This window comes from Cydia strobilella, chromosome 12, assembly GCF_947568885.1.
Source record: "Cydia strobilella chromosome 12, ilCydStro3.1, whole genome shotgun sequence".
In the NCBI taxonomy this organism is placed as follows: domain Eukaryota; kingdom Metazoa; phylum Arthropoda; class Insecta; order Lepidoptera; family Tortricidae; genus Cydia; species Cydia strobilella.
The window spans coordinates 16,066,914-16,088,837 of record NC_086052.1 but is presented as its reverse complement, the minus strand read 5'-3'; the positions used below and the strand labels follow the sequence as shown (position 1 = coordinate 16,088,837).

Here is a 21,924-nt window from a genome sequence, read left to right as displayed (position 1 = left end):
ACCTACCTTCCCATGCTACACGCAGTAGCTCTCCTCTCTTTTATATATATACGTTGTAGTTTGTAGTGTGGTGTACTGGTGTATCATCAGTGAACAGTTTCTAGGTTTAAATTTATATGAAAGCATGACTGACAACGAGGTACAGAATGGTTCAACGGGGGACCAACCCCAAGAGAAGACTGCCAAGCAGCTGGAGAAAGAAGCCAAAAAAGCTGCAAAATTAGATAAACTAAAAGCCAAGTTGGACAAGAAAAGCATCGCGCCAGCTGTGCAAAAAGATAAGCCTGAGGTTATATTTTTACGATACAATATATCTTATTTAATATAAACAATTTTGAAACGTCTTTTAGTAATAACAACAATTGTTTGGTTTACTTGTGAACATAAAGTGAAAGTACAGTGATGTGGTACCCTAACCACAAGGACATGGATAGCCTTGCATGAGTAATATAGTAATTTGTCTATTGTGTTGCGTCAGCAAACATATAAACTTAATGATAATTAACAAGTTTGGGAACAAATCAAATTATTTTATTAAATATTTTGATTTGTGTTTTTTAAGTAGTCACACTACTATATATAAATTAAAAACTGTAATATATGTCATATATTAAAGAAAAAGTGACGAAGCCCTCCAGTGGTGAAGGCTGGATCCCTGGCGGAGGCTGGAGGGCTTCGTTACTTTTTCTTTAATATATGACATCTATTACAGTTTTTAATGATAATTGTTTTATTTATAGAAAAAAGCAAAGGAGACAAAAGAGGCTGCAGTGTATACTGCCAACACAGCGCCTGGTGAGAAGAAAGATCTTACTGGGCCTATGCCAGATGCCTACAGTCCCAGATATGTGGAAGCTGCCTGGTATTCCTGGTGGGAGAAGCAGGGCTTCTTCAAGCCTGAATATGGGGTAAGTTAGATCAATGATAACTTTGACGACCGGTCTGGCCTAGTGGGTAGTGACCCTGCCTGTGAAGCCGATGGTCCTGGGTTCGAATCCCGGTAAGGGCATTTATTTGTGTGATGAGCACAGATATTTGTTCCTGAGTCTTGGGTGTTTTCTATGTATTTATGTATTTGTATATTATATATATCATTGTCTAAGTACCCACAACACAAGCCTTCTTGAGCTTACTGTGGGACTTAGTCAATCTGTGTAAGAATGTCCTAGGTATAATATTTATTTATTTGACAAGTATAATAAAATTATTGAAATTTTCTTCTTAACCTTTGGTATGCTTAGTAGCAGATCTGCTCCATATATGTTCAACTTAAACATGAAGTTGTCTAGATTGCTAAATAGCAATTTTTTGACAGCACATACAAAAGGTTAAGAGTCCCCGGCAAGCTTGGTTCTGCATACACCTCATTTAAAAATGCCTAGCTAGATTGCTCTGAAACTTTGTACTTACAATAGAATAAGGTATATCTTTGCCTGTAATTACTTTATGTAGCTTCAGATACCATAGTTAAAATACAGCCAATTTAAGTTTTTCATACAAAACTTGTTTTTGCTCTGTTTCGTTTGTTTTATAAGCTGGAGTTATATAAACTAATTACAGGCATAGATATACCTCATGTCACTGTATGTGCAAAGTTTCATTACAATCCAACTCATAGTTTTAAAATGAGAACGAAACTCCGTTTGTCAAGGGGGAGGTGAAATTCGGCCAAGCTTGCCAGGGACTTTTTTTTTTTTTTTTAATAACCTGTAGTATCCCACTGCTGGGCAAAGGCCTCTCCCTTAGATTTCCATGACTCCCGTTATTGAGCTGTTTCCGGCCAGTTATTAGTGAAGGTGTCTAAGTCGTCCCGCCATCTCCGCCTGGGCCTGCCACGTCCGCGCTTCTTTTGCGGCATCCACTTGGTGGCTATACTAGCCCACCCATTAGCATTTATTTAGCATTAGCCCATTTATTTAGTATTTAGTATAGTAATATGCGATAGCATATTCATAATAATATCACTGTATCGATTGATGTATTTTATTAATAAGTTTTGTTTTTCTTAGCTCAGTGTACTAAGAGTATTGAATTGTGGGTATTTGATAAGCAGGTATTCACATTTTGAAATTAGTATTAGTTGAATACGTTGTAAAATTTTAGTGCTAACCACCAATTATGTGTTAACTTGTTGCTATTGGTGGGAACCTATAATTGGCTTTTTGTTATTTACTTATATAACTATTGTATAATTGATAGCTGTTGGTTCTCCGAAAATAAATAAATAAATAAATAAAAAAATTAGAGATGTCCCAAAGTTGGATATTATTCAATCAAGACATAAAAGCTTTTGGTATTTAGGACGACTCATTATAAACTGAAATAGATAACATACACTAAAGAAAAAGGGACCAAGTCCACATTTATTATAATAAGTACACTACAATGCATTGCATCTTACCTTTAAGGGATAAATCGTCGGGTGACAAGCAAAACTCACTTATTACTGAAAAATAATTAAACAAAAATCAACCTTATTCAGATAATAATACGGTTCACTATGGCTATGAACTTGTGGTGGTACTTAGTGACTTTTGCGTCACCCAACGAAATATAATCTAGTCTCTAAACATATGTTTATAGTTCAGGCCTACTTTGTTTTTGAGTTATTCAAATTACAATTTCTTAACAATTAATTTACTGTTTTCTGGCATCAGAGAGGTTTAAAATAGGTAGTGTAATGTATTTAAATGAAAAATGCAATTACTTTGATATTTTACCTATTTCAAATAAATATACAAAATAGTTTCACTAAAAGGTATTTGAAATTCAAAATGCAAAATAGGTATTTTCAAAATACTTTTATTCAAATAAAATACCTTACTCTGTAAAGGTAAAAATGAAAGGTAAAGGAACTTAAAAAACCTTAAATCTTTGCAGGCTTTAATGATGTCTTCAGTACCACTAATTGTTCAAACAGGCTGTCTTTCATATTCCTACGGTGTGGCCGGCGGTACCACTACCAGTACTGTTTCTATGGAGATCCTTGTTGCAACAAATCGCATGCGATTCTTCATGATTGCGGCATTTAATCGATCGATCGATTGTTTTAATTGCACCTAATTATAATTTGTATGTTCTACACATTTACCGGCATCGCATAATATTTCGAAATACACTGCCTGCGGCTGCGGCATTTGTTTGCAAACGCTTCCGAAGGTGTTGTCAATGTCACATCACAGCTATAGAGTTGTCAGAGAAAGAGAAAGATCGAAAAATACAATTACTTTTCTTTGGCGTCGAATGGACACACGCGCCCGGTTCCTGTACCATCTGTTTTACCTTAAAAAGTTACAAAAAGCATTTTGTATTTTAAAGTTTTTCAAAATGCAAAATGCGTGTACTTTTTAGTATTTGGAATAAAATACAAAATAGTTTTCGATAAAAGTATTTAAAATACAAAATAGAAATAGGTATTTTGTATTTAGTATTTGCATTTCAAATGCATTTATTTCAAATAATTAACATCTCTGTCTGGCATACTACTAAGGGGCATAGCAACATAAAAGTCTTCGTACTTATATAAAAATATTGTATTTTCAGAGAAAGTCAATATTGGAGCCGAACCCGAAAGGCAAATTTGTGATGGTATTTCCTCCTCCTAATGTCACGGGCTCCCTGCATCTTGGCCACGCACTCACAAACGCTGTGCAGGACTCTATTACTAGATGGCACAGGTTTGTTGATAGTCTTTAGAACAATTTATTTCAGTTTATATTATAGTTTAATTTTGAATCACAGATTTAATATATACGTTAGATGACGCAAATACCACGATTTGTATTGAAACCAAGTGTGCCGACTTTTTCATACAAAATTTACGCATGATATAATTTTCAAAATTACTTATCTGTGATAGGTATGTTCTTGCCTTTGCTGACTTCCCGGCTCACTTTGGCTGAATGTAAATGCGGCATTACAAGTATGAGTATTATGTTTGTTAATCATCACTGTTAGGGGGTTAAATAAATTTCACAGTATTTATCTGTCAGTAAGCAGAAGTAAGTATTGTGCATTAGGATGTTAAACTTACATTAAAGCACAGAATAAGTAATAGTATTATCATACATAACGGCCAAGCACCGCCGCGCCCCGACACTAATTACCTCGCCCCGCGACAGCAGATTGACGGCAGTTTGCCGGCCGCTCAGTACTATTTACTCACACACACTTTACTCACTCACTCACTCACACCTTACTCACACTATGACGCGTGTACAGACGTGCCGTTCACACATAGAAACGCAAGTAATTTTTGATGTATAGCGTGTCCGCCCTGTGATTAAAGTCATTGTTCATATTAACCATTATTTCCAGAATGAATGGTCGCACAACCCTCTGGAACCCCGGCTGCGACCACGCCGGCATCGCCACACAAGTGGTAGTGGAGAAGAAACTGTGGCGGGAAGAGAAGAAGACACGCCACGACTTGGGGAGAGAGGAGTTCATCAAGCGCATCTGGGAGTGGAAGAATGAGTAAGTTATTATGGAAACTACTGATTGTTAAATGCCATACCATACACAAGCAGCCACACATTGTAAGGACATTGCATTCCTCATAATCTAAAAACTCTATTATGTTGGGGGGGCGTTGATATATTACGTAACGCAATTGGGGGGGGGGGGGGGGGGAAGGGGAACGTCTTGTAAAACGTTACGATGCATTACAGGGGCGGGAGGGGGGCTTGGAACAAGGCGTTACGTAACAATGTTTTTATTTTATGGAATAAAATACATATATAAGTAATCACGCCTATTTACCGGAGTGGTAGGCAGAAACCACGGATTTCCACTTGCTACGATCCTGACATACCTCTTTCGCATAACATTTCTCATACACGCTTGCTCTTACTGAACATTATTGTGACTTTTAGGTAAAAATGGTCACTTGGGTGTTACGTAACTTTTAGGTATTGGGGGGGGTTTACAGCTCACCTGCGTTACGAAGTACAATGTGGACAACGCATGTGTCGTATTCGCCAGATTTGGGCAACAAATGCGAACCACTTGGTTGCGTTCGTCTATCAATCAAATATGGCTGAATTGTTACTTACAACAATTTACTAATTTCCTGTTTACTTTCCAGAAAAGGCGGGCGTATCTACGAGCAGCTCCGCTCGCTAGGCTCCTCATTTGACTGGTCCCGCGCCCGTTTCACCATGGACCCGTCCATGTGTCGCGCCGTCAACGAAGCCTTCATACGTTTACATGATGAAGGAGATATTTACCGAGCGAACAGACTTGTCAACTGGTCGTGTACGCTTAAGAGTGCTATCTCGGATATTGAGGTGGATAAAGTGGAGTTGCCTGGACGGACCATGTTGGCTATACCGGGGTATGAGCAGAAGGTAGGTTCAGCTTTTAACTGAAAGTTTCTTGTCTAAAAACCAGCGGTCAACAAGGCCTTTATATGGCTACGCCATGCTGGCTTCAGTGAAGAGGCTTGTCGTTGTACTCTGAAAACTGCTGTATTCTTTTCGTTATCCTGAGATATTGGCATGAATAAGGTGGACCTGTAAACTGATTGATTTAAGAAATAAAACTATGAAAACGGATTATATCGCGTATATTGAATTTATAATACATCCCGACGTTTCGAACTCTTTACAGCGTTCGTGGTCAACGGGTGACTGAGGAAAAATTACAAAATGCAAAAATACCCACATACTAAAATAATGAACAATCATAGACTACAAACTTTAAGGCTGGTTGTACATGCAAAATCGGTTCATAAGGCTAGTTATACACTATAATTATTTTTCAAGTAAAGATATATATATATACGCGATAAAAATAAACTATGCCGGCTCCAACCCTACACCACGGACCCGAGAAGATTTAATTCCCTCCTAAATTGTAGGAGGGTATCCCAATATGGGACCGGCAACAAACTCGGCGGGACACATCTTTTCAAAACATCAGAATGTCCAGCATCATCCAACACTACGGTCTCACAGTCTATGTCTCGCTTGCTCCTTTATCAGGTGGACTACAGGATCCCAAGCTGGTGGTAGAGAAAAGCCATCTTCCCTATTAAAGTTTGGATATTTCTTAATCTCAATGGCCTCGCGCAGCATTCTGGGTATGTAACGCTTCTCCTTGGCAAGAACCAGAGGCTTATCAAACTTGATTGAGTGATTGGCTTTATCCATGACATGCTCACAGACAGCAGACCTAGGTCGACGGTGCTTGACATCAGCTATGTGTTCCTTCACCCGAGTGGAAATGCTCCGTTTCGTCTGCCCGACATATGATAGGCCACACTAGGACATATGATTGATTTAAGTTTAGTTAACCAACATACCTCTGTTGATTGCGAAGCTGATCTTCACATGTATAAAATATTGAAATTTAAAACGTCGCATCATTATGGCCTTACTATTTTCCCATAGGTGGAATTCGGCCTGCTTGTACACTTCGCGTACAAGGCTTCTGCGCACGCGTTGTGGCCCTTTTCGTGTGGAAACCATTCTTTCATAATCAACAGATTCAGTCTAAAGTTAACCTTAGGATATACAAAATAAAGTTCACATTTGAGACGCCGCATCATGGCCTTTTTTCCCATAGGTGGAGTTCGGTGTGCTGGTACACTTCGCGTACAAGGCAGAAGGGTCTGATGATGAAATCGTCGTGGCTACTACTCGTGTGGAAACCATGCTCGGGGACGTCGCTGTGGCTGTGCACCCTAATGATGAGAGGTATTGTGACTGACTGTTAAAGTTTTGGATATTTGGATCATGTATATAGGGGATATTACTGCAATGTTCTGCCACCAGAGTGCAGCACTAGCCTTTTTAGTAAACCACAGAGTAACTTATACATAATGTACCTTAAACAGGGTTTTGACAAGTTTTCAGAGATAATAAAATATGACATTGATGCATCAAGGCGGTTTGTTTACAGGAGACCTACCGGGAAACGCGAATCCGAAATTTCGCTATCTGCCTCTTTGTCGCTCGAATATAAATAAATAAATAAATAAATATTATAGGACATTCTTACACAGATTGACTAAGTCCCACGGTAAGCCCAAGGAGGCTTGTGTTATGGGTACTCAGACAACGATATACATAATATATAAATACTTAAATACATAGAAAACACCCATGACTCAGGAACAAATATCTGTGCTCATCACACAAATAAATGCCCTTACCGGGATTCGAACCCAGGACCATCGGCTTCACAGGCAGGGTCACTACCCACTAAGCCAGACCGGTCGTCTATGCAAGTGACAGAGATGTTAGATAGCGAAACTTCGATTTTCTTGTTTCGCGAATGGATTCGGCTAAAATCTGACACAGATATTTTATAACCTGGGAAAAGGCGAATACCTTTTAACTCGGAGTTTATGCGAAATGACTGTCGAGAGAAAAGGAGTACTACGGGTGATGGGGAAGGGAGATTACGTTTTAAATAAGGACTAACTCAAGTACATAATGACACATGCAATTTTTAAAATAGATCAGATAAGAAATATTTATAAGCACAAAAAAAGTTACAAGGTATGTGTATAAATTTATATTTAATGGAACATTGGAAAATTGCGCTGAAAAGTCCTCACTCAGCTTTATGTGCCGAAGTAAGTCCTAGGAGTACGTGATTTTAAAGCCTGGTAAAATTAAAACCAGAACTAAAACTATGAAATCTAATAGTAGATTGTACAACAAGGGCATAAAGCGATCCATTTTTATCCTAGGCAATTTATTGGTTCGAGCGCAGCGAGGACCAATATAGTCGAGGATAAAAATGGACATTTATGCCTGAATTATACACTGCTTTTCACTTCGAGTGTGAGTAAAATATACAAAAAATATTCAATATTGTAGGTTATTTTACCGTATTTATTCAAGACTAAAGTAAATTGTACTCGGTTGCACCGGTCGGGCGCGCCGGCAGGGCTGGCAGTTTGTATGGCAGATTTTGGACTTTATTGTTAAGTCAATAAGGGTCGTAATAGATGACTTTACTTTATGCTCTTGAACATAATAAGCAACTTTATGTCGTCTACGCACGACTTAAAGTCGAACTTTACGAGCATGAGAAGTGAAAAACTATATAGATGGCACTAATATCTATCTAACAACAACTGTTAAAATACTGTAATTCTAACTAAACTTTTTTATTGTCAGGTACAAGCACTTGATAGGCAAGCACCTCATTCATCCCATCAGCAAACGGAAGATGCCGGTCATAGCAGACGAGTATGTCGACATGAACTTCGGAACTGGTTAGTTTTGGTTTGGTTTGGTTTGTTTTGGTTGGTTGGCTGGATAATAAACTACTTGTAGTATTGCTGTAAATAGGCTATATGACAAATTTTTATTAATGGTATCAATCGATCAGGTTTATTTTTAGGATCAAATGTCTATATGGGACCCATTGCATTAAAGCAATACAAAAGTCAGAAATGATAGTCAAAGCCCGACAGTCGTACTTCACTCGCGAAACGCTTCTAACTAAACGATAAATGAACGTGACGTCAAGTTCACTGAGAGCACATTTTGAATGTATGGACAAAATAAGAAAATTTCGTTTTTGTCGGTGAAATATTGCGTTTATGTATATAGTTGCTGTACAATATTTTTTTGGATAAAATGTAAGGAATACCCCTATTGTGTTTTCTATTCAAACTTCAACATTTATTCAGCAAATAGGCCACAAGGGCACTTTTACACGTCAACATTGAATATACATACTTCTTAGAGATCGTTTATAAAATCATTTACAGTGTAGTACGCCTTACTTGACAATGTGTGTCTTAAACTTGTTAAGTGGTAAATTCGCTTTATCAGTTGGGACTTTGTTATATAAATATTCGATATTTCTTATATATTTTTGTTTGTTAAACTGGGGCATCAAAAATACATTTGTTATGTAATCTCGAACATGCAATATCTGATAGTGATAAGAGATAATAAATAAAAAACCGGCCAAGTGCGAGTCGGACTCGCGCACCGAGGGTTCCGTACTTTTTAGTATTTGTTGTTATAGCGGCAACAAAAATACATCATCTGTGAAAATTTCAACTGTCTAGCTATCACGGTTCATGAGATACAGCCTGGTGACAGACAGACAGACGGACAGCCGAGTCTTAGTAATAGGGTCCCATTTTTACCCTTTGGGTACGGAACCCTAAAAAATAAAAATAAAATTTCGGATGACACAATCCATGTTTTGTTAGTTACAAATATACTTAAATTACTATGTTAGTACCTAAACTAAGATGCTGGGAGCTCCAGTGCCTAATTAGTGCACTGTCCCATCTCCGTGCCATGACAATGATAATGTGCAGGAAACGCAACGGTCACCATCATTTTGGCGTTCAAAAAAAACTTTTTTTATACCACGTCGGTGGCAATCAAGCATACGGCAAATAAAATAAAAAAAAATTAAAAATATAATGGGGGTTTATTGGGGGTAAATTATCTCAAAGACTCACAAATCTAATGTCAGTCGTAAGTTATTCAAGATCAACTATAAAAAAAAAACCTCTTCGTATTTAGTATATCTATGTTATTATTATTGTTCGATAGGTAGTGTTAAAAAAATAATAATTATTACTGACATTCTGAATGATTAAAATAACTTGGTCAATTTATAAAAATAACTGTTGTCAGGTGCCGTGAAGATAACTCCAGCCCACGACCCCAACGACTACGAGATCGGCAAGCGGCATAACCTACCATTTATTACCATCTTCGACGACGAGGGTCGCACGCTTGACAACTGCGGTGCATTCTCGGTAACTACCTAATATGTATAGGGTTAGGGTTGAAAATCAAACGGCCAGCACTTGTAGCTGGGAGGGTACGATGCTGCGGTACAGTGCCTTATGGATATGGAATTAAGGTTGAAAATCAAACGTATAGTACAGGGCCGGATGCTCGACCACTGCGGCCCTTTCTGGAAAAAGTACTTTGTGTATATAGGCTTAAGGTTGAAAATCAAACGGCTAGCACACTTGACCCTGGGTCACTCTTGGTAGTATTACAATACCACCTTCTGTATGTAGGGTTAAGGTTGAAAATCAAGCGTCTGACAACGCATATGGTTTTGAAGCGCCTTTGATTTTTATAAATGTTTTGCCAATGTATTTTCAACGTTATCCAGTTATAATTAAATCTAAATTCCCCAGGGCATGAAGCGTTTCGACGTCCGTCGCAGCATAATCAAGACGTTAGACAGCTTGAAGCTATACAAGGAGACCAAGGACCACGCTATGGTGGTACCGCTCTGCAGTCGCTCTAAGGACGTGGTGGAACCCATGCTCAAGCCACAATGGTGAGTACTATTTTGTTTATCAGTTTTTACATAAACATAATTAACAAAGTAACAACAGATGAGTTAAATAAAATACTGTAAAAACTGTTTGTAGTATGCATCGCGAAAACGGACAAACACTATTCTGACACTAGTATACAGGATGGATTTTCTTTTTGGGTCAGTGAGGGCAACTACTAGAAAGAAAATGATTTTGTCTGTTTACGAAAGTAAAGGATCCCACCAAAAACATTTCAAGTAAAATGTTGCCAAGACGAAACCACAAGGCTCGCACTTTCAAAAAGTTTTCAGATCTCTTGTAGAGCCAAGCTTCTAACTCTGCAAGCCCTAGCTGCACAAACTCTACACCTTAGTCAAAATGTATAGCTTGGCCGTTTCGCCCAATGAATCGTTGGCCCAGATAGATACAGGAGCTAAATTTAGGGATGTGAGCATGTGTCACCAATTTTACATAGAACAAAACATACGTACTTATGTCTGAACCTATTTTTCTTCCTAGGTACATCCGGTGCGACAAAATGGCCGCCGAAGCCATCAAGGCCGTCAAAACTGGCGAACTCAAGATCATACCAGACGCGCACGAGAAAACGTGGTACCACTGGATGGAGGGCATCCGTGATTGGTGCATTTCCAGACAGCTGTGGTGGGGACATCGCATTCCGGCCTATCGTGTGACGTTGCCGCATTCAGAGGTAAATACTTGGTTAATGAAAACCTGGTACCACTGGACGGAGGGCATCCGTGATTGGTGCATTTCCAGACAGCTGTGGTGGGGACATCGCATTCCAGCCTATCATGTGACGTTGCCGCAGTTAGAGGTAATTTCAAGATCATCTCCGACGCGCACGAGAAAACGTGGTACCACAGGATGGAGGGCATCCGTGATTGGTGCATTTCCAGACAGCTGTGGTGGGGACATCGTATCCCGGCCTATCGTGTGACGTTGCCACATTAAGAGGTAAATACTTGGTTAATGAAAACCTGGTACCACTGGATGAAGGGCATCCGTGATTGGTGCATTTCCAGACAGCTGTGGTGGGGACATAGGATTCCGGCCTATCGTGTGCCTTTGTCGCATTCAGAGGTAATAGTTCAAGGTTGTTCTGGACGAAAACCTGGTACCACTGGATGGAGGGTATCCGTGATTGGTGCATTTCCAGACAGCTGTGGTGGGGACATAGGATTCCGGCCTATCGTGTGCCTTTGCCGCATTCAGAGGTAATAATTCAAGGTTGTTCTGGACGAAAACCTGGTACCACTGGATGGAGGGTATCCGTGATTGGTGCATTTCAAGACAGCTGTGGTGGGGACATAGGATTCCGGCCTATCGTGTGCCTTTGCCGCATTCAGAGGTAATAGTTCAAGGTTGTTCTTGACGAAAACCTGGTACCACTGGATGGAGGGTATCCGTGATTGGTGCATTTCAAGACAGCTGTGGTGGGGACATAGGATTCCGGCCTATCGTGTGCCTTTGCCGCATTCAGAGGTAATAGTTCAAGGTTGTTCTGGACGAAAACCTGGTACCACTGGATGGAGGGTATCCGTGATTGGTGCATTTCAAGACAGATGTGGTGGGGACATCGCATTCCAGCCTATCATGTGACGTTGCCGCAGTTAGAGGTAATTTCAAGATCATCCCCGATGCCCTCGAGAAAACCTGGTACCACTGGACGGAGGGCATCCGTGATTGGTGCATTTCCACCAACAGTTGTGGTGGGGACATCGCATACCGGCCTATCGTGTGACGTTGCCGCATTCAGAGGTACCTAATTCAAACGCTATATGTGGCTTTCCATAGGTAGATAAGGGTCCTTTATGCTTCATGTTCAATAAAGATTATTATATCAGAATTTCTGTTGAAATTTCAGATAAAAAGGTCCTTATTGCACTTACTTGAGCCATAAGGACCCTTCTGTGATGGAAAGTCACATATTATTTACTGAAATATACTCATACTCATTTATTCATAATATTCTTAAAATATTACATGTCGAACATTAGAATATAAATTATTATCATCACATAATTGATAATATAAGGAATATATTAACTGTTGTCATAACAAAAGTCCCTATTGGACAACTTCTTCAGGGCCATTTCTACATATTGTTGCGTTCGCAAGTAGTCGTGATACAACTCTACCTAGAGTATTGTACAAGTTCGCCTCAGAGGAAATGATTTACGAAATTTGTACAGCGGCCCATTGGCTAGAAGGAAATCGTCTGTAAGTTCACATATTTTGGTGCCAAGCTGTAAAATGAACCCTGCCGTTGTCACAGAATAAATAATAGTACTACCGTACAGAAAGGACACTTCCTGCAAAACCGAAGTTTGACAGCGATTCAGGGACGAATCACGCTGTCCCTTTCTAATGTATGGCACTATCCCTTTCGGCTATTTAGGGTTGTCAATATTCAAGTCATCTTATCTGTGGTCGTGCACGCAAAGGGACGTCGCAACCCCAATAATCGGAGCAATGCTGAGCCGAACGGAGCCGAGAAAGCCCGAAAGGAGGAGTGTCCCCACACTGCCGTTGTCGGGCAGCAAATGTAATAGTAGATTGTACAACAAGGGCATAAAACCATCCATTTTTATCCGAGGCAATTTATTGGTTCGAGCGCAGCGAGGACCAATATAGTCGAGGATAAAAATGGACATTTATGCCTGAGTAATACACTCTGCTTTTCAGTTCGATTGTGAGTAAAATATACAAAAATATCCAATATTATAGGTTACTTTACCGTATTTATTCAAGACTAAAGTAAATTGTACTCGGTTGTGTCGGGTCGGGGGCGCGGAGCGCGCCGGCAGGGCTGGCAGTTTGTATGGCAGATGCAGGACTTTATTGCTAAGTCAATAAGGGTCGTAATAGATGATTTTTTTTACTTTATGCTCTAGAACATAATAAGCAACTTTATGTCGCCTACGCACTACTTAAAGTCGGACTTTACGAGCATGAGAAGTGAAAATAAACATTAAATAGGTGTGTTGTTTAACGCTGCAAGGATACATCGAAGGCTGCGCCGCGGCGGCGCCGCACGCGCTCCGGCCGCAAGAAGAGCGCGCGCATCCGCTCGCGCAAGCACACCGTATGTCTACTCTAGTGTCATCTGTGCATGTCTACTCTGGCTAACTTACTACTCATAAAAACTTGATCACCACTTTAGATTCTTTTTTCAAGGGATACATTAATAAAAACATTTTTTTTTGAAATCAATATAGGAGCAAAAACAGATAGTCATTTTTTTTTTAGATTCCATATTCGGGGAGATAAATAAAAATGAATTTTGAAATTGATCAAAGTAACACCATTCCATCACATTCCATTTTAAGTTTGTTACCTAGAAAGAGACACAATTTAACAACGACATTTTTAGTTTTATGAGTACCGATTCATAAAACTAAAAATGTCGTTGTTAAATTGTGTCGCTTTCTATGTAACAAATTTAAAGGACGTAACTAGATAAATGAATTTCAGTGGCCTTTTAGATAGATTAGATACATGTCGAATGGATCATACATCATTTAAAAAAAAACGTTAAAAATCCTTCGCTTTGTTACATTAATGTTTTATACCTATAACATACATTTTGTGTTCAGCTGCCATTTTCGTTGACACTACATATATTGCAAAAATATAAAATAGGATATTTGACTACTAGTCAAACGAACTGTCACAACTATTTTGCTACTATGGAATTTAAATGAAATACTATCACGTCACAATCAAATTAACTACTCTTTAAAGTTTTATACGAGTTTTAAAATAGAAATTGTGTCTAAAAATAACTGCTATCTTGCATGGTGTAAAATAATCTATTTTAAATACAGTCGAATACCCTATTCTGTCATAACTCATCACATCAAAAACCACAGAAAACGTCCAATATTTTATACATACATACTTAAATGCACTACAATTCCTTTATCGATACCACACCATGAAAAATATTTAATTATGCAGTTAACTAATGTTGTTAAAATTATTTAAATACTATGTCGAATTTAAACTGTTGTGAGACATACTAACATTAAATCATTTTACGGTTTAGACTCACTTGTTTTAGTCGCATGTCGCGCGAGTGACTAAAACAAGTGAGTCTAAACCGTAAAATGATTTAAATACTATGTGCTTGTTGTGTTATTGTTTTTTTTACAGCATGGTTTTCATATTGTTTTCTCAACAGTTATCTTTCTCATTATGTTATAATAAGGCTCGCCAATGTTGATGAAATATAACACGCAAATTTTGTGTTTTTGAAACGTTTAACATAATTTTCACTGTTTCTGGGAATCAATAACAGTGTTCAGAACCATAATTTAAACATTGACACTGCCACAACAATATCTAACCCACCATTTTCCACCAGACACAAGCCAGCGACGAACTCTGGGTGTCAGCACATACAGAAGAAGACGCGCTAAAGAAAGCCTCCGCCAAATACAACGTACCGGCCTCCGACGTCAAACTGGTGCGAGACGAAGATGTTTTAGACACGTGGTTCTCTTCAGGGCTGTTCCCGTTCGCGATATTCGGGTGGCCCGACCAGACAGAGGACCTTCAGGTACGGTCCTTATATTCTCGTTGCATCTCTTTCGTTGTATCAGAGGTATAAAGGAATAAGAGATATATTCGTAGGAGGCTAAGAAAATCTCCGCCAAATACAATGTACCGACTTCCGACGTCAAACTGGCGAATTGTGTTGAACACGTGGTTCTCATTCTGGCATCCCCTTCACTATATTCGGCTGAGCCGACCCGACTGAGTACCTTCAGGTACAATCCTTTTATTTTCGCGTTATTTTCGTTATAAAGGAAGAAAATAATCAATACTTAGGTGTATACGAGCGCTAATTTTTTTCACAGGCGTTCTACCCAGGGGCACTGCTGGAAACCGGCCACGATATCCTGTTCTTCTGGGTGGCGCGAATGGTGTTCTTTGGACAGCGGCTTATGGGCAAACTGCCCTTCAAGTAAGGCATTTTCCCTAAATCTTGCTATCCTCTTACATATCAGCGGGCGCAGCATGGTTCCATTTTTATCGCCTGTCACTGTGCCCATCACTTACTTGTTAGAACGTGACAGACATGGTGACAAGCGATAAAAATGCGACCGTACTACCGCCGCTGGTCTCAGAAAATTATCACCAAGAAGATCATTCTGTGGCCCTAGTGAAAAAGGGTACAAGTCTCGGGCAGCGCAGTTGTAAAAGGGCTTAAGGACTGGTTCCCTTTTTTACTAGGCCCACAGTATTATTTATTTCATTCCCGAATTGTCATTTTATAAACCAAAGGCACATATTTAGTAATTAAGTTAGTTCTTGATTTACATAATACCAGGCGTGACTCACTCCGCGATTTCGTCGCGCCGCTACAAGTACATGCGGCCGCCCCCAGTTCTGAGGTCTAGCCATAGTAATTGCCGCGCACCGCTACTATTTAACCGCTACGGAAGGGACGCCTGTTCGCACTTGCGCCACCTAGCGGTCATATCTGTCGTTATAGACGCGTTTTGTTAGAGAGTGAATCTTCTGTACCTGGTACCAAAGATAGATATAACTCCGTAATAGATAGATACAGTCTAAGAAAAAAACGTGCCTCGAAAATCAAGAAAATTTGATTCTCGATCAGAGGGCGTTACTAGCTTTGGCCTACTGTCGTATAGATGGCGATGACGGTTTCGTTTGTTATTTAACAATTTTAACGCATATAAGTGAAAGAACATGGGTCAAAATCATAAAAATAATTAATGCAAATATTTAAATACATTTTATCGTATTTTTATAAATCTTCATTTTTAGTTTTAAAGTGGGTCGATAGATGGCAGTGATTTACTGTGGTTACAAAATTTACTATGACAGTACCGCTCTAGTATAAGTTACTCTATGCTAGTACTATTCTTTATTCTGTGATTATTACTAAGTGGGTGTTCTATTCAACAGAGAGATATACCTGCACCCCATGGTCCGCGACGCCCACGGCCGCAAGATGTCCAAGTCTCTCGGAAACGTCATCGACCCCGTGGACGTGGTCCGCGGAGTGACCCTCGAACAGCTGCATAACCAACTCCTGGAGTCTAACCTGGACCCAAAAGAGATAGAGAGAGCTAAAGCGGGACAGAAGCAGGACTATCCTAATGGGATTCCGGAATGCGGAACCGATGCGTTGAGGTAAGCTTTAGTCTGGAACGTCTGGATTTCCAGGTGTTGGCCAAATTAGCTTAAAACAGTGTATTAGTGGCAATGTGATCGACCTGGTGGCTCGTGGACCTTAGAACAGCTGCACAATCAACTGCTGGACTATAATCTGGACCCGAAAGAGATAGAGAGAGCTAAAGCGGGACAGAAGCAGGACTATCCTAATGGGATTCCGGAGTGCGGGACTGATGCTTTGAGGTAAGCAGGTTTCCTGTTACAATAAAACCATGTTACTGCAATAACTCCTCTTTGTGGGCGCTGACTATGCCTCTTCCTCTATGTATGATTTACAGTCGGAGCAAGCTAACTCTGCATGGCATTTACAATGACAAAGTGCGGCAATGTCATCATTAATGCCAAATTTCTATGACTTTCATCATTAATACCACTTTGTTCTGTTCAAATCGGTGCAAGTTTAGCTCAGTTGGACTCTAGTCTAACACATATTCTATAAAACCATATTAGTGCAAAAGCTGTAACGTGAAGTTTTCGATAGGTTCGCCTTATGCGCGATGACGCAAGGCCGCGACCTGAACCTGGACGTGCAGCGCGTGCAGGGCTACCGGTTCTTCTGCAACAAGCTGTGGAACACCGCCAAGTTCGCGCTCATGTACTTCCCCAAGGACGCCGTGTTCGAGGTACTATAACGTGTTGACAGGGTCGCCCTGTGACCCTAACCTGAACCTAACTAAGCGCGAGCAGGGCTACCGCTTCTTCTGCAACAAGCTGTGGAACACCGCCAAGTTCGCGCTCATGTACTTCCCCAAGGACGCCGTGTTCGAGGTACTATAACGTGTTGACAGGGTCGCCCTGTGACCCTAACCTAAACCTAGCCTAACTAAGCGCGTGCAGGGCTACCGCTTCTTCTGTAACAAGCTGTGGAATACCACCAAGTTTTGCTCATGTACTTCCCTAAGGACGCCGTACTTGAAGTAAGTAAACATTTTTTTTATTTCCCCGGACTGCTGTTAGGAGATCAAAATTGAACTCCAAATCTACTTAATAGGGTATTTGAGTGTATTAAAAAAAATTATTTTACACCATGCGTAAAATAAAGCACCAGAAGACTAATAGAGAAGCGTAGACAGCAGTTATTTTTAGACACAATTTCTAGTTTAAAACCCGTATAAAACTGTAAAGAGTAGGTAGTTTGATTGTGACGTCACATGCTAGTGTTTCATATAAATTCCATAGTAGCAAAATCGTTTTGACAGTTCGAATAAAGAAACTGATTTGACTAGTAGTAAAATACTCCATTGTAATGTTATATTAAACTAGAGGTGTCTTAATTTGGGACATGACATGATCGTATGATAGAGTAGCAACTATCTGTTACATTTTTTGTGATGTACACACAGCTGCAAAAGAGCATACCTACGTACTTTATGAATGGAATTAATTCATAAAGTGTATATACACTTTTGTAGCTCTCTGTACGTCACATATTACTGATAAATTGAAAATTCTAATCATACGAGTATGTGTACTTAACTTAATGAAGATTTAGGTAATGAAATGTTAAATAAAGGAGATAGTTTGAATGAAAGTTCGTTATCTGGCTGGGCTAACCAAAGGGCAATATAATATAATAATAATAAGGGGATATTTTGGACAATATCCTGTTCTAATAACTCTGCGTAGGTGGCGCCACTACCACAATCTGAAGGTCTATCGCGAAACAAGAAAATCGACATTTCGTTATCTAACATCTGTCACTCTTGCATATTCGAGCAACGAAGAGGCAGATAGCGAAATTTCGGATTCGCGTTTCTCGGTAGGTCCTCTGTAAAAAAAACCGCCTTGATGCACCAATGTCATATTTTATTATCTCTGAAAACTTGTCAAAAACCTGTTAAAGGTGTAGTATGTATAAGTTACTCTATGGTTTACTAAAAAGGTTAGTGCTGCACTCTGGTGGCAGAACATTGCAGTAATATCCCCTATTCGTACTAAAACGTACACTACTTCTCCCCAGGTGTTCGCACCCTTGCTACCCAGTACCCTGGCGCCGATGGACCGCTGGATGCTGTCCCGCGTGGCGCTGGCGGCCAGCAGAGTGAACGCCGGCTTCCTCGACTACGACTTCCCGTCCGCCACCACGCACTGCTACAACTTGTGGCTGTATGACCTCTGCGACGTTTACTTGGTAAGGAATTAGCTCAAATCTTTTATTATATCCCACATACCAAAATAACAGTAGGATCTACACAAATATCATTAATATGTCCAATTTAAGTCTCGAACGTACGCAAATTCAGTCACAGTGCGCGCGGTGAAGTTGTGGAACGAGTTGCCCCTGTCGCTCAAACGGTCCCGGTCTGTAGCATCACTCAAAGTTAATCTGAAAAAGCTTTGGCTTTCCCACGAACTGTGATTTGGTTGAGTGCTAATATATATATTTCATTTATATGTTATATATATATATATATATATATATATATATATATATTTATTTAATATTTATTTAGTACTATATATTTATGTATGCTAGTACATATTTATTTTATTGCATAATGCTATTGATGTATTTTAGTTATTCGTAGACGTTAATATTGTAGTTTTCCTTTTTAAATATTATTGTACGTTCTGTAAGTTTGTCTATCTATCTAATTCGAATTTTCCACTCATTTACTCTAAGGTTAGCTGGAAGAAATCCCTTATAGGGATAAGCTCGCCTTTGTACCTAAATTTAAATGAATTTCATGTTAACAATTTTTGTTTTGTACAATAAAGTGATTTACTACTTACTACTACTACTTTATTTTACAGGAATACCTTAAACCCGTATTCGCCTCCGGCACCGACAGCGCGAAGGAAGTCGCCTGGCGCACCCTCTACACCACCCTGGACTACGGACTCAAACTACTCAGTCCCTTCATGCCTTTCCTCACTGAAGATCTGTACCAGAGGCTGCCTAGGAAGGATAAGAGCTGTGAAACCATCTGCGTGGCTAGTTATCCTACTGTAAGTTGATTTTAAACCTTACCCTGCAAGGCTTTAAGTCTATTTTAATTTACTGGAGGTTGTAATTACTACGGAAAGAGCGACTCAAATTAGTCAGTCCCTTCATGCCTTTCCCTGAAAGTCTGTACCAGAGGCTGACTCGGAAAGATAAGAGCTCTGAATCGATGTGCGTTGCTAATTATCCTTCTGTAAGTTGATTTTAAAAGGCTTTAAGTCTATTTTAGGTTGCTTGATTTTTTATTTAGTACAGAAAGAGCGGTTAGATCACGGACGCAAATTAGTTAATCCCTTCATGCCTTTGCTCACTCGAGACCTGTATCAGAGCCGCCTCGCAAGGATAAGAGCTGCGAAACGATACGTGTAGCTAGTTATCCTACTGTTAGTTGAAGATAAACCTCTTGATTTTTAAGGTAGTAGTTATAGTAGTAAAGCATAGTATCTTACTGTCATGTTGAAAGAAATAATCTAATAAGGTAACCCGAAACGATTTAGGGCATTTTAGGGCTTAAGGTTTGGGCCATTTGTCAAAATAACAGTTATGATTATGATGTACGAGTACCTGGTCATAGGTAGCTCCTGCTTTATCGGAACGGAGCTGGATGTCCGCGATAAAATATAAAAGCGACCAATGGATTTAATATCCAATTGTCTCATTTCCCACCAACCCCTATCACCTTTAGCAAATTGTACAAAAAATCGTTTGCAGGAATCGGACGCCCCATGGCGCTCAGAAGACCTCGAATCTGACGTCGACACAGTACTCAAAATGATCCACCTCATCCGCTCAACCCGCGCCGAGTACAACCTCACCAACAAACAGAAGACCACCGCACACCTTGTGTTGAGTCCCAAACTTAAAGTGGCAGAACTCAAGGGACTATTCAAGAATTTGCAGAGTTTGGCCAATAGTGAATTGTCTGAAGAAAAGCCACCGGTTGGATGCTCGATATTGACAGTGTCGGATAAGATTGAAGTGCATCTTGTGCTTAAGGTTGGTATTTGTATAAACTCATACTCAGTAGGGTCATTTATACAGACAGAGATTAGATAGATAATGCTACAATACTATATTAGTATTGTTTAAACACGAAGGGTACCGTGACAGATGTCAACTCCCTACACTGTAACCTCAAAACGCCAAATCTCCCAAAATCTTATTGAGATGACACCTGTCACCGTACCTTTCGTGTTTGAAAAATAAGTTAAGGTTGACATTGGCAAATTCGCGTATTTTTAGGGTTCCGTACAAAGGGTAAAAACGGGACCCTATTACTAAGACTCCGCTGTCCGTCTGTCTGTCACCAGGCTGTATCTCACGAACCGTGATAGCTAGACAGTTGAAATTTTCACAGATGATGTATTTCTGTTGCCGCTACAACAACAAATACTAAAAACAGAATAAAATAAATATTTAAGTGGGGCTCATTTGACCTTTTTAGGCTCTAGGCAGGAAAATCAGACAGAAACCAGAATCTAACTTACAATTTGTTTACAGGGGCTCATCGACCCTCAAAAGGAGATAACCAAACTAGAAAAGAAGAAAGACACCCTGTCTCAAACCATCACCAAGTTATCCCAAGCTATGGCCGCCGATGACTACGCGACCAAAGTGCCCGCCGACGTCCAGAAAGGCAACAGCGAGAAACTAGCGCAGTCCCAGGGAGAGATCGCGAGGTTACAGGCCGCTATAGAAACGCTCAAACTTATGTAACCGTCAACTAGATAGACATTTGTTAACCAATTTAGAACCTTATGCTTGAAGCATTAGGGTCACGAATAGTATTCGTCTAATGACTAGTGATACCACTGATAGGGTATAAATATTTTATACATTGAGTTATCAAATTGGCAATTTTAATCGGTTTTTCACAAGTTGTTCTGGATTGTACATGAAACATGCTAGTTTATGCGGAAGATTTTTACATCTGTTTATTTATTTATTTATTTTGTTTTTGCAATAAAGTGTCGCTTTTTTACAGTGTCTATTTTTCTAAAATTAGTCTTAACCCGAATTTAGATTTAAGAAAAAATAGGTAACAGCTCTCTTAACCCTTTGTGTGCTGCCTGCCTTTGATCATAGAAAAAGTGACCTAGACATTTAAAACAATAGATTTAAATTCCCATGCACGGATTCGTGTCTAAGCATACGAGGGGTTAATGCTCCAGATATGATGTGATTAATTGATTATCCTACTACCTATACACACTCACGACATTATATTTTAACAATGGAATAGATTCAAACCTAACCATTGTAGACACCGTTATTGAACAATCGTAAACCTCATTGCGAATGAATAATGTTCACCCATGTTTGTATAGTTATTATAGTTGGTCAAACCAATTTGTCAGTCAGTAACAACCAGGAAAATTATACTCATCCCTTTCTCTTGGGTGCTAGTACTAAGTGTAAGACAATGATAGTATGATTCTCTCTGTTTATGTTTGAACCCAGGTAGCAAAATGACGTCAGCGACGTC

General features: G+C 39.6%; 1 protein-coding gene across 2 annotated transcripts; it reads left to right on the top strand.

The window, feature by feature from the left end:
• Window positions 1-50: 50 nt before the first annotated feature.
• Window positions 51-21,420, top strand: LOC134746318 (valine--tRNA ligase). 2 transcript variants are annotated; one of them, XM_063680713.1, is made up of 19 exons: window positions 51-289; window positions 741-908; window positions 3,544-3,677; window positions 4,318-4,476; window positions 5,087-5,348; window positions 6,568-6,698; window positions 8,133-8,230; window positions 9,621-9,745; window positions 10,139-10,284; window positions 10,784-10,976; window positions 13,290-13,373; window positions 14,655-14,849; window positions 15,151-15,257; window positions 16,226-16,453; window positions 16,977-17,118; window positions 18,456-18,626; window positions 19,250-19,444; window positions 20,151-20,435; window positions 20,940-21,420. In XM_063680713.1, exons 1-19 carry the CDS (start codon window positions 125-127, stop codon window positions 21,153-21,155), a joined length of 3,204 nt encoding a protein of 1,067 aa, XP_063536783.1. In that variant the 5' UTR covers window positions 51-124; the 3' UTR covers window positions 21,156-21,420. The 2 variants fall into 2 exon arrangements, with proteins under 2 accessions (XP_063536783.1, XP_063536785.1); XM_063680715.1 differs by lacking the exon at window positions 13,290-13,373 and having other exon boundaries at window positions 52-289.
• Window positions 21,421-21,924: the final 504 nt, after the last annotated feature.

Bases quoted from the DNA above. Each gene is read 5' to 3' on its own strand.
- LOC134746318 (XM_063680713.1), top strand. From the start codon at position 125: ATGACTGACAACGAGGTACAGAATGGTTCAACGGGGGACCAACCCCAA. The intron at 10,285-10,783 runs GTGAGTACTATT...TTTTCTTCCTAG, and splicing joins CCCATGCTCAAGCCACAATG to GTACATCCGGTGCGACAAAA. The intron at 17,119-18,455 runs GTACTATAACGT...ACTTCTCCCCAG, and splicing joins CCAAGGACGCCGTGTTCGAG to GTGTTCGCACCCTTGCTACC.